Source organism: Protopterus annectens, chromosome 2.part0 (assembly GCF_019279795.1).
Source record: "Protopterus annectens isolate FY-2018-M chromosome 2.part0, PAN1.0, whole genome shotgun sequence".
Classification (NCBI taxonomy): Eukaryota; Metazoa; Chordata; order Ceratodontiformes; family Protopteridae; genus Protopterus; species Protopterus annectens.
The window spans coordinates 1252673873-1252688927 of NC_056728.1; the positions used below are offsets into that span (position 1 = coordinate 1252673873).

General features: G+C 44.2%; 1 protein-coding gene across 3 annotated transcripts in view; it reads left to right on the plus strand.

The window, feature by feature from the left end:
- The window catches only part of FIP1L1 (factor interacting with PAPOLA and CPSF1), a gene marked incomplete in the record, with an annotated part of 1650449 nt that overhangs the window by 57237 nt on the left and 1578157 nt on the right, over positions 1 to 15055 (plus strand). For all 3 annotated transcript variants that reach the window (XM_044061425.1, XM_044061426.1, XM_044061427.1), the window contains 1 exon segment: positions 12265 to 12310. In XM_044061425.1, the coding sequence (XP_043917360.1) occupies positions 12265 to 12310 (46 nt within the window).

Here is a 15055-nt window from a genome sequence, read left to right on the forward strand (position 1 = left end):
GTGTATGTGTGTGTGTGTGTATATATATATATATATATATATATATATATATATATATATATATATATATATATATATATATATATACACACACACACACACATTTTATAGCTACTTTTTGTGTGTTACTTGCAGTTATAGCCCATTTTTTTCTCAGGGTATCTGTGTGTGTGTGTGTGTGTATGTGTATGTGTATGTGTATGTACTATCATCTTGATGGTGTTTCCTGACAGCCTAGTCTTGGACGCTAATTCTTTCCTTTAGTCGTTTTAAATTTTAGGGCTGAGTTGTCCTCAAAAAAAAGTTATTGCCTGTTTAAGTTAGAAGGCGTTATAACTTCCTGTGTGTGTGTGTGTGTGTGTGTGTGTGTGCGCGCACTATAGCTTTAGGTTCTGTGAAAGCCTTTTTTTTTTTTTTTTTTTATTAGGGCATCTAGATAATATATTGCTAGTTTTTCAGTTGTGTGGATTATTTTTGTAGCATGTCCCAGCAAGAAAAATCAAAGTCTGGATTTAAGAAGTGTCCTAAGTTTGGACAAAAGATGTCCGTAACTGACGGACTGTCAGATTGTGTTTATTCTTTGGGTGAGGTTCACCTACAAGAGGACTGCTCTATATGCCATTTCTTTAGCAGTAGATTGTTGCATGAAAGCAAGAGTAAGTTGATTGCTAGAGGCCTAGTAAAATCATCTTTTCAAGAATCTCTGGACAAAGACAACAACCAGGACAAGACATCTAAACAGTCAAAAACTTCTGGAGCGGAGTCTCAAAAAGGTTCATCTTTTCCGAAACTAACAGACAAACCATCTACTTTTGGCTCCACGGGTATCTGAATCAACAGTTATTGTTGGTAGAGGTGGTCCTCAGATGTTCTTCGTTCCCCATTGCTGCAGTCCTTACTATTGGGTATAGTCCGCATCCAGTCGGCCCGAATACCAGAGTATAAGGCTGACGTCGGTCAGGGCGCATTAGACTGACGTCAGTACGTCAGGGTACTAATGCGCATGACCGACGTCATATCCTCAGTCTTTTTTGCCGCATGGTCCGATGCAGAAGCAGTTTTGCGAGTGCAGGTTGGCGTTCTGAAATATTTCCGAAACCGGAGTTTCAGACCGAAACAGAGTTGGCTAAGTACCCCGTTGGGGAACATTTTGGTTTTTTCTTGCCTCAGTATTTAACCGGATGTCAGAAAAGGTGAATAACTGTATTTCTTGTGGGAAACAGATACCTCATAGGGATTACCATACCTTGTGTATACCTTGTTTAGGGCCTGAGCACGGCGTTGTTGGTTGCCGCTCTTGTGCTAGGTTTAACAAACGCACTATTAAGAGGAGGTTAGACTGTGCCAGGTTAGTGTTTGGGAAGCGTTGCAATTATAAAATGCCGTCGGATGCTCCGACGCCCGCTTCCAAGAAGCGCAAGGACAAAACAGCGAAGCCTAGGGTTGATGAACCGGCAGTCCCGGATGTCGGTTCTTTAGAAGGCTCAGTGGAGCCAGAGGTTTTGCCAGGAGTTTCCATGGAGTCTCAGGCAGAAACTTTACTGTTACAGGATGTGCCTTCTCAGGAGGTAGGCCAGGCTGAGGGGGCTTCTCAGGTAACTGTTCATCCCTCTCTTCCCAAGGTAGTTAGAGCCTCTCCTTCTGTTGCCAAAACTTCTTTGAGAGGTAGGCCTAGTTCAGCTTCAGTGGGGGCTTCTCCTAGCATTTCGGGTTCTGTACCTAAGAAACATATGCTTAAAATGGCAGAAGATTTGATTACTATGATTAGAGGTTCTATGCCCCCGCCTGATAAGAGGCCTAGGGTGGAACCGGAGTTTGATAGTTTTGAACAGTGTTCAGAGGCTTCAGAGTCTTCTGCGGAAGACTTGCAGGAGTATCCTATTTATTCTGATTCTGATGTGGATGATTCCACTCCTACTGCTTCTCCTCCTGAGGATTTCTCATTTTCAGAGACTCTGCATTCCATGAGGGAGCACTTTAAATGGGAAGGCCAGGATTACTCTGATTCCAGGAAAAGGCTTAGGGAATTCTTGTTTACCCCAGCATAGGCCCTTAGCTATTCCTCCTGTGTTGAATGTGGTGGAAGATGTTTTTGCAGAGGCTTCCCTGAACCCTGACTCTTTGCCTCCTGCTCCTGTTAAGCCTGATGGGTATTATAGGGTGCCCGAAGCTCATAAGTATTTGTTTAAGAGTCCTAGGGCGGACCCAGAAACTATTTCTCAAGGGCCTAAAGGTGTTAAGGCTTCTGTGGTTAAAAATCCTGTTCCCACTGATAAAGAGGCAAGGGCTTTGGATAGGTGGGGAAAGAAAGTGTATACTTCTTCCACTCTAGCCATGAGAGCGTTGAATTGTCAGTTTCACATGCTAAAATATCAGAATTATCTCCTTTCACAATTAAAATCTAAGGTGGATGCTTTGGCGGAAGGTATTGAGTGTAAAGAGTTGCTGGATTTGGTTCATGTGTCTGAACAAGTGGGTAAGCATTCTTTGCAATGTGGTTTTGATGCTGTACAGGCCTCCTCGAGGGTGGCTGCTACTAGTTCTGTTCTTCGCAGGCATGCCTGGTTGAAGGATCAGAATTTAGCTGAGCATGTTAAGACAAGGATTTTGGATGCTCCTTTACAGTCTGATGTGTTGTTTGGATCGCCTGTGGAAGCAGTTTTAAAGAAAATGGAGGACAAAGCTAAGTCTATGCAAACTGTCAAAGATTTTTTGCAGGTGCAGCCACCGAAGTTTAGTAGAAATTGGCCTGCTAAGGGGTGGACATATCCTGCTTATGATTCCCAGTCTAGGGGTAGGTCTAGACGTGGTAGGGGCAGGGCTCAAGGTTCTTTAGGCCTAGAACAGGGAGTTCACCTGCTCAGACTTCTGGTGAGGGCAGGGGTCAGTCCTTTCGTAAACAGACCCAATGACCTGTCTTTTCAGCTGCCAGTAGATTCTCGTCTGGCAGCTCCTTTGGGAGGAAGACTGTCTCTTTTCAAAGAAAATTGGGATTTAATTACTCAAGACAAATGGGTGTTGGATATCATTCACCACGGTTACAGATTTTATTTCCATGCAATGCCGGCTTTCAAAGGCATGCCAGGCGTTCCTCCTCCACAAAGAAAAGAGGCTCACAAGCAAGTTTCTCAGTTACTCCAGATGGGGGCCATTCAGCCAGTCCCTGTATCAGAAAGGGGCCTAGGATTTTATTCTCGCCTGTTCCTAGTACCAAAGAAGGGGAACACGTGGAGACCAATTTTGGATTTATCTCTCCTCAACACTTTTCTGGACATTCCCAAGTTCAAGATGTTGACGTTACAACAGCTTTTACCTCTGCTGGGCAAAGATCACTGGATGGTAACTTTAGATCTCAAGGAAGCTTACCTTCATGTGCCTATAAGGCTAAGTTGCAGGAAGTATCTGCGGTTTCGAGCTGGAAATTCTCATTATCAGTTCTCTGCATTGCCCTTTGGCTTATCTACTGCCCAGAGTATTCACAAAGGTTCTGGCTTCAGTCATAGCTTACTTCAGGCTTCAAGGAATTCAAATCTATCCTTACTTGGACGACTGCCTGATTCTGGCTCAAGAAAAGGAAGACCTTCTACAGCATCTGGAATATGTTATAGCAGTGCTAAGATGCCTAGGGTATTCTGTGAACGAAATAAAGTCCAGTCTAGTACCCTCTCAAGACATGTGCTTTCTGGGTGTGAGACTGAATACAGCAGCCCAGATGGCCTTTTTAACCCCGGACAAACAAAAGAGTCTATCATTTTACTTCCATCAACTATCTCGACAGTCCGTGCTGACTGCAAGGACAGTCCTTCAAGCATTAGGGTTCATGGCATCTTGTATTCTGGTGCTTCCCAATGCCAAACTGCATATGAGGAAGCTACAATGGTATCTCAAAAATGTATGGACACAGCACTGCCAGGATTTGGACACTGTCATTCAAATAATACCTTGCCTTCAAAAAGAATTTTTGTGGTGGGCTCAGGAATGTCACCTAAACAAGGGACTCTCTGTGACCCGGCCAGAGGCGAGTCAGATTTTAACGACAGATGCCTCGGACATTGCTTGGGAGCTCATCTAAATGGAAAGTGGATACAAGGCAAGTGGCCTGCCAGACTACAGCATCTACATATCAACATGAAGGAGATGTTAGCAGTCCAGTTTGCATTAATGGCTTTCAAGGAGTTACTTCTTCCAGGGCAGGTGTTGATTCTAACAGACAACACAACTGTCATGTGGTACATCAACAAGCAAGGGGAACACATTCTTATCCTCTATGCAGGCAAGCAATGATTTTATGGGAGACTGCGCTAAGCTTGCAACTAACTCTTCAGGCAAGGTTTCTGCCGGAGCACAGAACTCCTTAGCAGATGTGTTAAGCAGACAAATCATGGATCCCCACGAGTGGAAACTGGATCTTCATGTATTTCAAAAATTGACAGTGTCATGGGGAACTCCAGACATAGATCTGTTCGCTTCTCCACTAAACCACCAGCTGCCACAGTATTGCACAAAGGGGTTTCATCACACAGCTTGGAAAGTGGATGCTCTGTCTTTCAGTTGGAAAAACCTTCATGTGTATGCCTTTCCTCCTCTGCCTCTTCTTCCAAAGGTACTATTAAAGGTCAGACAAGACAGGCCAAGGATGATTTTGATAGCTCCAGATTGGCCTCGGCAACACTGGTACCCACTACTACGGAGTCTGGTAAGGAAGCCTCCATGGCCTTTACCTCTGATTCCTCATCTGTTATCTCAGAAGGATGGTCATCTGCTCAATGTCAAGCTTCACTCTCTTCATCTAACAGCCTGGCATATTCTGTGTTGAAACACAGCAGGTCTCAACTTCCTCAACAAGTTTTAAATGTGATTATGGAAGCTAGAAGACCTAGTACAAGGAAAGTGTACGCAGAAAATGGAAGAGATTTTTATTTTGGAGTACAGCAAAGAATTTGCAGGTTTCTGAGCCTAATTTGAGTGTGGCTCTTCAATATCTTACTGAGTTATTGGACAAAGGTTTGTCCTTCTCTTCCATTAAGATTCATGCTGCAGCAATTTCAGCTCACTATGATTGTGACCCACCATTGTTTTCGCATCCTTTGTTCAAGCAGTTTCTTAGAGGGGCAAAGAATATAAGACCCCACGTAGAGCTCCTACTCCTGCTTGGGATCTCAATTTTGTGTTGGAAAAACTTACTCTACAACCTTTTGAGCCTGCGGCTACTGCTGAATTGAAATACTTGTCATGGAAGACTGCTTTTCTGTTGGCTATTACTTCTGCAAGAAGGGTGTCTGAGTTGCAGGCCCTTATGGCAGTAGCCATTTTTGATTTTCCATAAGGATAGGGTATCATTACGTACTAATCCTTCCTTTATGCCTAAGGTGGTTTCTAGTGTGGCTTTAAACCAAACTATTCATTTGCCTACTTTTTATATAGACCCCCAAAATAAAGGGGAAAAGATTTTGCACACTTTAGATGTACACAGGCAATTGCGTTATTATTTAAGCAGGACTAAAGATTTCAGGCAGTCTCAGCAGTTGTTTGTTTCTTTTGCTTTGAGTTCACAGGGCAAGCCTGTGTCAAAACAAACTATTTCTAGGTGGATTGGCTTTTGCATTGCATTTTGTTATTCCCATCATGGCAAGGAGATTCCAGCTGGGATTAGGCCTCATTCCACTAGGGCTACTGCCACTTCAACAGCATTTCTAAGGGGGATGGCGACTAAGGATATTTTGGAAGCAGCTACTTGGAGTTCAGTGCATACTTTCTCTAAGCATTATCACCTTCCTATCTACTCTAAGTCGAGGGCTGGTTTTGCCACAGCTGTTTTGCAAGGCATGTTGTCAGCTCCTGCTTCTTTATGATTTGCCAGCCTCCCTTACCTCTGCTTTGGGATTCTACCCAATAGTAAGGACTGCAGCAATGGGGAACGAAGAACATAGTACAGTTTTGTACCTACCATAAATGTAGATGTTCGAGGATCCCCATTGCTGCAGTCCAATTTACCCTCCCTCCTTCCCCTCTGTGTTTAGGGGTGGTTGTGTAGGTGAGGTTACATGCTTATATTTTTGTATATATTGTACATATTTTTGGTGCAGGTATTTTGGGCTTTGTCTTTTTAGGGTCTTCTGACATCTGGGGCAAGAAAAGACTGAGGATATGACGTCGGTCATGCGCATTAGTACCCTGACGTACTGACGTCAGTCTAATGCGCCCTGACCGACGTCAGCCTTATACTCTGGTATTCGGGCCGACTGGATGCGGACTATACCCAATAGTAAGGACTGCAGCAATGGGGATCCTCGAACATCTACATTTATGGTAGGTACAAAACTGTACTTTTTGGAACCGGTATCTCCTAACCTCAAGTTGCCTATTCTTCAGTCAGTGGCCTCTTCCGAAACCGGATGTGGATCAGTGGCCTCTTCCGAAACCGGATGTGGATCGTGGGTTTCAGAGGCTTTTGCAGAAACCAGCGCTGGCCAAAATTTTGTTTGTGCCGACAATCAGGGCTTCGGAAACATCCCAAACCCTTTCTGCTGCTTCCGTTCCTCCTCTGACCCAACTCGAAGTTTCGGAGCTGGAGTGTTCGGAGGTGATCATCGTGGAACCGTCGGAACTGAAACCTGTTCCAAGCCTGTCTGTTCTGACAACTCACACTTCCTCTGTGCCAGCCGTAGAGTCTAGTAGCCGACACTCGCCGGTCGGGTCTGGAGAGGATAGTCTGAGTTTTTGGTTCCGACTTTGCCTCTCGGGGCTTCGGCTCAGATGAGTTTGGTGCCTACCACTTCGGTACGAAGGGAGTCACCTGCCTCTTCGGATTCAGGGGTTCCTTCTCATCAGAGCCGGGGTATTTCGATGCCATGAGGAGTGTATTGTCCCCTCAGAACTCCACATCACATCATCAGGACCAGTAACCTCCTCCCCTAAAGCACCTGTGTCTGCCTCTGCTTCACAGATCTCGCAAAAGCGTAGAGACCCAGAGCCTCAGGATGCCCCATTGCGCGAACCCTGCTTTTCCGAGACCTCACCAGAAGCCCCCACTGATGAGGTTCCTAGTAAGAGGTTATGCAAGAGGAAGCATCTTGATTCTCCACAGGAATCCGTCATTTCGGACATTGACTTAGATGAGTCAGAAGGTCCCCCTCGTAGGGTATTTCCTTCACAGATGTCTTGGAAATTCTTAAACAGAGGCATGGCTGGAAGTCCATTAACCCTACTGATGAGTCATTCCTCCTGAAGTCTTTTGGGACTCAGCCCTCCACCACTTGGGTGTCTCTGCCTTTTGATAAGCTGATAGAATTGGCCTCTCGAAAGGTGTGGGAGTCCCCAGATACCATGGAACCTGTCCCTCTGAGGCCTAATAAATTTATAACTTCTCCCAGGGCAAGGCCTTTCTAATCAAAGGAGTACCTATTGATGCCATGGTGGTGGAGGCAGCCACCAAGAAGATGTTGTCGGAAACTTCTGCATCTGTCCATCCTCCTAATAAGGATTCTAGGATCCTGGACAGATATGGGAAGTGCATGTTCAGTTCAGTGGCATTTGCTGTCCTGTCGCTGAACTATCTCACAAATTTTACTAGACTACAAAGAGATCTCCTAAAAGAACTGGGAGATAATCTACAGGGTTCAGTAACAGCGGAGGTATTGGATAAAGTAACTTCCCAGCTTGCTACCCTTGTAAACTCTTCCATGCATCTGGTCTCGTATGCAGCTGATGGAACGAGCAGGGCAGCAGGTACAGGAACAGCTCTTAGGAGACATTCCTGGATGCGCTTATGTTCCTTTGGGGAGCCCTTTGTCATTCTTTAACACCCCTTTCAATGGCTCATCCCTTTTCGGATCCAAAGTGAAGGAAACGCTTACCAGGAGTGAGCAGGATGTAAAGACTGTCTGCCGTCGGAGTCCATTTTTGCACCCCTATCAGACCCCTTACCCCAAAGGTTAGAAGGGAGAGAAGATGTGGTTCCAGAAAACTCAAGGAGCTTTCCAGGGCACTCATATTTGAACCCCCCTGTAGAGGCAGAGGAGTGGGTAATAATGGAAGATGCCATCCATGCTGCAGAGGGGGTCCGCAGAATCAAGGCAATTGTGATCAGTTCTTTGGAAAGCCCTATCAGCGCTCCTAAAAGGAGGCCTGCCTGTCCATCTTTGAAGACAGTCGGGGGATGCATATCTTTGTACCCAGACGCCCAGCAAAAAATAACAAAATATTGCTGGGTACAAAGTATCCTATCCAGAGGATACTCATTCCCTTTGCCACCCCACCCCCTCTTGTAAAGAAAATCCTTGACGGTCCACTCAGTCACAGGGAACAAGCAGCCATAGAGATTCAAAGGTTGCTAGAAAAAGTCATCCTGCCAGTCCGGCAGACGAGAGACGATCCAGAACTTACTCAAGGTTCTTTTTAGTTCCTAAGAAAACAGGGGACTGGAGACCCATTTTGGATGTCAGCAGACTAAACAAATTTGTCAAAAAGACAAAGTTCCAGATGGTCATGCTACAGTCGATGCTTCCTTTCTCGGAAAAGACAATTTGATGTGCTCAATAGATCTCCAGGATGTGTACTACCACATCAAAATGACCAGACCATCCAGAGATTATCTGTGCTTTTGGCTGGGAGCCGGTCACTGCTAGTTTTGAGCTCTGCCCTTTGGTCTCACTACAGCCCCCCCCCCCCCAGAGTGTTCACCAAATGCATGGCAGTAGTCATGGCTCACCTGAGACGTTTAAGATTCCAGGTGTTTCCATACCTAGATGAGTGGCTCCTCACCTCCACCACCAGGCATCAACTCATACAAGCAAGGGGACACTACCTTAAACCTCTGCAGTCAGGGATTACCATAAATTCAGAAAAATCTGCCTTGTCGCCATCCAAACATACTGTTTTTTTTATAGGAGCAGCTATAGATACCACTTCCATGACCGTAAAACTTCCACCAGAAAAGGTTTGTGCTCTACGAAAACAGGTCCCGAATCTTGTATCAAACGAAAAAGCCCCAGTGTCAATGGTGCTCAAATTATTGTGGACAATGGCGGCAGCAATCATTGCAATTCCTTTAGGTCAAATGCTTATGTGTATACTGCAATGGCTTCTGTTCACTCAATGGTCCTTTCAACAACTTCCAATGTCACATCGAATTGTGATAACGAACTCATGCAAGGGCTTCCTTCGGTGGTGGCTGACATCCCAACAAGTAATAATAGGTTGCACCTTTGTTCTTCCCACTCCCATTGCCACTGTGACCATGGGCACCTCCCTGATAGGGTGGGGGAGACATTATCAGGGAAGAACAGCCCAAGGCACGTGGAAGGAACACTAGGCTTACCTGCGAGTCCGTGTCCTAGAGATGAGAGATACTTCTAGCGTTGCAGTCCTTTAAAGACTCCCTTCCTCTAGGGACTATTGCATTTCAGATGGACAAGTGGTCTGGTGCATAAACGGGGAGGAACCAGATCTTACCCCCTATGTCGAGGCCCTGAGTGTGGCAGTGGGCAACTTCCACCCAGCACTTTCTGATAGCAACGCACATCCCGGGGAAGTCCAATGTGATAGCAGACAAATTGAGCAGTGCAATTACTTTGCCTCATGAGAGGTCCCTGAAACAAGAAGTGGCGGAAAGGGTATTCCGCAGATGGGGCCAGTCTTGCTGTGACCTCTTTGCAACTCCAACAAACATGAAATGCAGCAGCTATTTTGCCCTAATTCCCCCGTACGGGAGATTCTCCAAGGGATGTGCTTGTACACAGTTTGCCCCTGGGTCTCCTTTATGCCTTTCCACTGATGGCCAAAGTTTTACAGAAAGCGAAGATTCTGGGAAGGACCATCATTCTAATAGTCCCTTACTGGCCTCGTCAGATTTGATTCCCCTTTCTTCAGCCTTATCTATTGGAAGAAGCTTGGATCCTGGACCCAGTTCCAGATCTTCCAATTCATTCATCAGGGGCTCTTCATTCTGCCCTTCATGCCCTCAGATTGACAGCTTGGCTGCTCCAATTCCAAGAATAGCCAGGTTTCAGAATCTTTCAGCTGCAGCTCAGCACATTCTAACATCTGCTGATAAAGCATCTACTGGGAAGTTATACCTTAGTAAGTGGAAAAGGTTTTCGAAATGGGGGTGTCACAACAATATTGACCCATATCTGGCTTCAATTTCATCCATTTTAGAGTTTGTGACCAGACTTTTCAATGAGGGGGCAGCTGCAGCACCCATTGAGGTTCAGTTGGCAGCAATTTCTAACTTTCGTCTGGGTGATCAGGGGTCTAGTATCCTGTCTCACAGACTCTCTAAAGCATTTCTTAAGGGTACTGTTCATTTGACACCCCCCCCCCCATTAAATCCCCGGCTACACCATGGAATCTAAATTTTGTTCTTTCACGAATCATCCTACCCCCATTTGAACCAGCCTCATCTTGTGACCTGAAATATCTATCATGGAAAAACATTTTTGTAGTAGCTATTACTTCTGCTCTGAGGGTTTCGGAGTTACAGGCCTTGTCCATAAACCCCCCATATTTAATTTTTCATAATGACAGAGTTTCACTGAGGAAAAACCCGTCATTTTTACCTAAGGTTTGTTCAGAGACTAATCTCAACCAGACTATAGAATTACCTGTTTTTTTCCCTAAATATACTAATAAGATGGAACATGTGCTGCACAGCTTGATGTTCACAGGCAACTTCAATTTTATTTACACAGGACCAAGGACTTTTGAAAATCAGAACAGCTCTTAGTTTCGTTCTCAGATTCAAAGAAAGGTGCTCCAGTGGTAAAACTACCTTGTCAAAATGGCTATCAAATTGCATCTCCTTTGCATATAGTTCTGTTCACACACCATTACATCAAAAAGTAAAGGCCCACTCAGCTAGAGCTGTCTGCACATCTTCAATCAATAGATTCCATTTGTGCAGCAGCCACATGGTCTAGGCCTCATATTTTCATCACTCCATTACAAGGTGGATAGGGCCTCCTTGGTTGATCTGTGCTGAGGAATATACGCACGTGAGCCACCCGAGAAAGATGGTGCTTGGGACGCTAACCCATCAGTAAGAATGAAGGCGAGATTGAACAACTTCACATAAAGAGGTTATGTACTCGCCATAAGGTTCTATGTAAGTTGTTCATCTTGCCCTCATTCTTGCTTCCCACCCTCCTAACCCTCTCCCAGTTTTTCTTGGGAACCGAGAAGTTGGACAACTCATGGTCTTCTTGATATTACTATCTGACAAATTTTTATGTGCTATCCTTTGTTTGTTTGCAGCAAACAAGATCTGAGGGAAGCAGCAGTGCATCATGGGATAGGGAGTAGGCCACGAGCTGTTTGAAAATCCTCAAGCTTTTGCATTTTGGCCGAGTCTGAGCCGAGGATCGGCTCCGAAACCCATCAGTAAGAATGAAGGCGAGATGAAAAACTCGCATGGAACGTTATGGTGAGTACATAACTTATTTTTTCTTATCCTTGGGTTTTGTTGGGATTCGCCTACAGCTAGTGCCATTTACTCAGTTGGACTTTGCTGCATGAGCAGATTACCTTCCACTGTAGCACCAGTTGACTGTGTGATGGTTGTAGAATTCTGCTTAGTAAACTTTCAGGTGTGCTTTGGAATTCCTGTGTCTTTTTTATAGAATGATTGAGCAGCAAGTCTCTGATCATGCTGTGTGAACATTTTACTTGGAGATTCTGTCCCTTTTTGTTTAGAGATGTTTTGGAAGATGTCCTTGATGTGATTGGTTGGAGTGTGTCATTTTTGAGATACAAGGATTCTGAAAGTATTGCCTCTTGCACCTTTAAAAGTTCTTGGCAGGATTAGAAACTAAATTGGATAAAACCTTGCAGCAGATATTTTGAAGAACATTGAAAGGTAACACAGAAAGGTAGAGGTCTGCTTTTTTTGATACCATACTGTGTTCTCCAAAATGTGAAGAATTGCCAAAACTTGTGGCATTTCGTGGTGGAAAGAGACATTTGATAGCGGTTACTCGGTAAAACTGTGCTTAGTATTTGGTATTTAGAACAATCTGCAAGTTAAAATGTTAGTGTTGAATTTTTGTCACGCACACTGTGTATTGGAAAATGGGTGGAGAGGATTACATGTACAAATACTGGATATGCAGTTAAGTGGAAAGGCAGCGACATTTAAGAAGGCAAATAGAACATCCAGTTTTAAATGACAAACATTTGATTTTTAACTTAACTGTTAAATGCATTATATTAGTGAGCTTCATCCATCATTAACCTGTTTTTTTTTTTTTTTTTTTTTTTCTTTTTCAGATGAGCACGAAACACCTAAACAAGAGGAAGATGTGCCTGTCAGCAGGTTGGTACCATGAAATTTTAAGAATGTACAAGTATATTTACTTGGAAAGCAGCATGACAGTCACATGATTGGTGGTGAGAAAATATTATTTGTGGTACAGTTGTTGTACTGAGTGGGGACAAAGGCCTCATACAGTTTTCCTTTGTAGCTATACTTCAATTTCGCCCCTTTTTTCCTATTTTTGTCATCCCTTGGAATAGAAGGGAAATGGGTTATCTGTCACCTCATGATAATGATCTAGAGGACTATTAGCAGGTTGCCAATCATATCTGACATATATGTGTTCGAGATATGGATGCTAGGATGTTCACCTCTTGGCATCAATGTTGCAAACATAAAGGGTTATGATTGGAGACTCCATCGTAACTCTTTGTAATGGATGGAGCTTTATCTGGATCTCCATGTACTACTAATTACAGAAAAAAACACTTAGCGAGTGCTGTCTGAAGGGTGGTAACATGCGCGGTTACAGAAATTCGGGGACACATTATTGCCACAGACAGTAGACAGAAACAAATCTGTGTTTTACTCTACTGCTGCTGTTTGCTGGTCAGTACTGACAAGTTTAACTGTAACGTGATGCCTAATCTTAACAAGTGAATCTGGGTATGCTTAGCATTTGTTAAAATTTGGTCTGGCACTATAGAAACACTTAGCTGATCCGTATCTTTACGAATATCTGAGCTTAATCACTGCACTCCATGTACTACAGCATTGTTAAAGTGACTTCAGGGAGAGAATGTAGTGATGTTGGGCATGGTGCTGCCAAACAAGTAAGGTACTGAGTGTGCTGGTCTGCAGCATGTTTGCTTCCTGCATGCATGCTTTGTTGTATGATGCTGGGAAAGAACAATTATTTATTTATTTTTTTTGCAAGGGGGGGGGGGACCTTAAAGTTAGAAAAATGCCTCGTGATGAAGACTGAGGAAAACTGTTTTCAGACTGTTCAATTTAAGTAGTGAGAAAGGAACCGGACGTTGCTGAAGATGGTCTTGATCAAGTGTCTGTTCATGCAGCTAGCTTAAGGGATAGTCTCAGAATGGATAGGAAATTGATTCTGCTAAGCTAATTTGCAGAGCATGGGACAAATCCAGGTTGCATTCCTGTTGCCAGTCATGTCAAGATATCCAAGGTTATGGTGGCCATCTTCTGTAAGAACAGATGTTTATCATATGGATTACTACTGCAGTAATTGTGACTACAAGGATTTCTGTCACAGAAGGTCCGATGTCTAGCCTGAATTCCAGAGCTTGGCACCTTTTACCCTCCCAGCTGTAAAGATTCCCACATCCATGTGACATCAGGGCATTCCCTGTATAAAGCAGTCCTATACCTCTAAGATCTTCAGTTCTTTTTTGCTGCATGATAACTTGGGATATTAGTGTAATTAATCTAATGTATAGCCTGTGTTGAAAGATTCCAAATGAGTGCCCTGTTGGAGGACGACTTATGGTTTGTTTATTGTACCACTGAAATTATAAGTTCGATATCTCTGATAGCCCAGAAAAGGCTAGTAAATGCCTCTGTAGTAGGCACAGTCCATGCAAGGCTGTTGTTGACAGTGTGTCTTAACAGTTTCAGTAGAAAGATGTTAAGATAAGGTTAAGGATGCTAGATCCAGTTAGGACCTTTTGCAGCCCCAGGTATTTTTAGCATCTAGGACTTCTGACCTTGCCGTATGCTTTTAGACCTTGACGGTCCCAGAGCCAAATTTTATTTTATTTATTTATTTACCATTTATTGACAAGGAAATTTTGACTAGGACAGAGCCTATTTCAGTGGAGGGCTGGGGAGAAATACTCCAGATGCATGTCTTTGGAATGTGGGAGGAAACGTGAATGAAACCCATGCGAACTCTGGGCAGACATGTAGACTCTGTACAGAAGGCACCCCCAGCCAAGAATCCAGAGAACCTCTTGCTGAGACAACAGCATTAACTGCTGTACCACTGAGCCGCAAATGTTTTGCACAAAATGTTGGTCTGGACACCTCTCTGCTGGAATCTCTCTAACACCAGTTTTATATCTGAGGGGAGGAGGAATCCTTCTAGGTCCCTGTCCTTGAGGAGCTCTGCATTCAGAAAGTGGAGGTCGGGGAAGCCTTCCCATGGATTTAGGCTTTGGAGGAGGCATCTCGCATTTGGAGAATTCACTCCTACGTAAGGAATGTCTGTATAGTCAAGCTGCCTGCAGTTTTACCAGACCTTGGGCATCATGGGAACCTTTGCACCCCCTTTCCCCTGGATATTCCTCTGGTATGGTTCAGCTTGGGTTATGGCTTTTTCTAACTTGTGTCAAGCCTGTAGCATACCAGCCGTCTGTGTGTAGTTCCTTCCAGTAAAATAGAGGGAGCTCTCTCCGCAGAAGGACTGTGATACTTCAGAGTTCAGTTTCTCCCCCATATTTTTTTTTTTTTTTTTTTTGCACAGACCTGAAGGGCACCTTGTCTTCTAAACGATATGTTGTCTGTGAGAGATGCAATGATGCCTTCTGTAGAATGAAAGCCACCTTCAAATGGGATGCAAAAGTGGTTTTAGGTGTCCTGAAATGCTGTTGCTGTGTGGAGGCCCTAAAGCCAGTGGCGCTCTCTCCATATTTAGGTGCCCTTGTAGGACACACCCTTGTTGCTTCTCTTGAAGCAGACTACCAAACCGTGTTGCTGTACAGTCCAGGATTCTCAAATTCTTGTATAAAACTGTAAGCTGGTCCATCAGTAGTATTACTGGATCTGGAAAAGGGGTCAGAA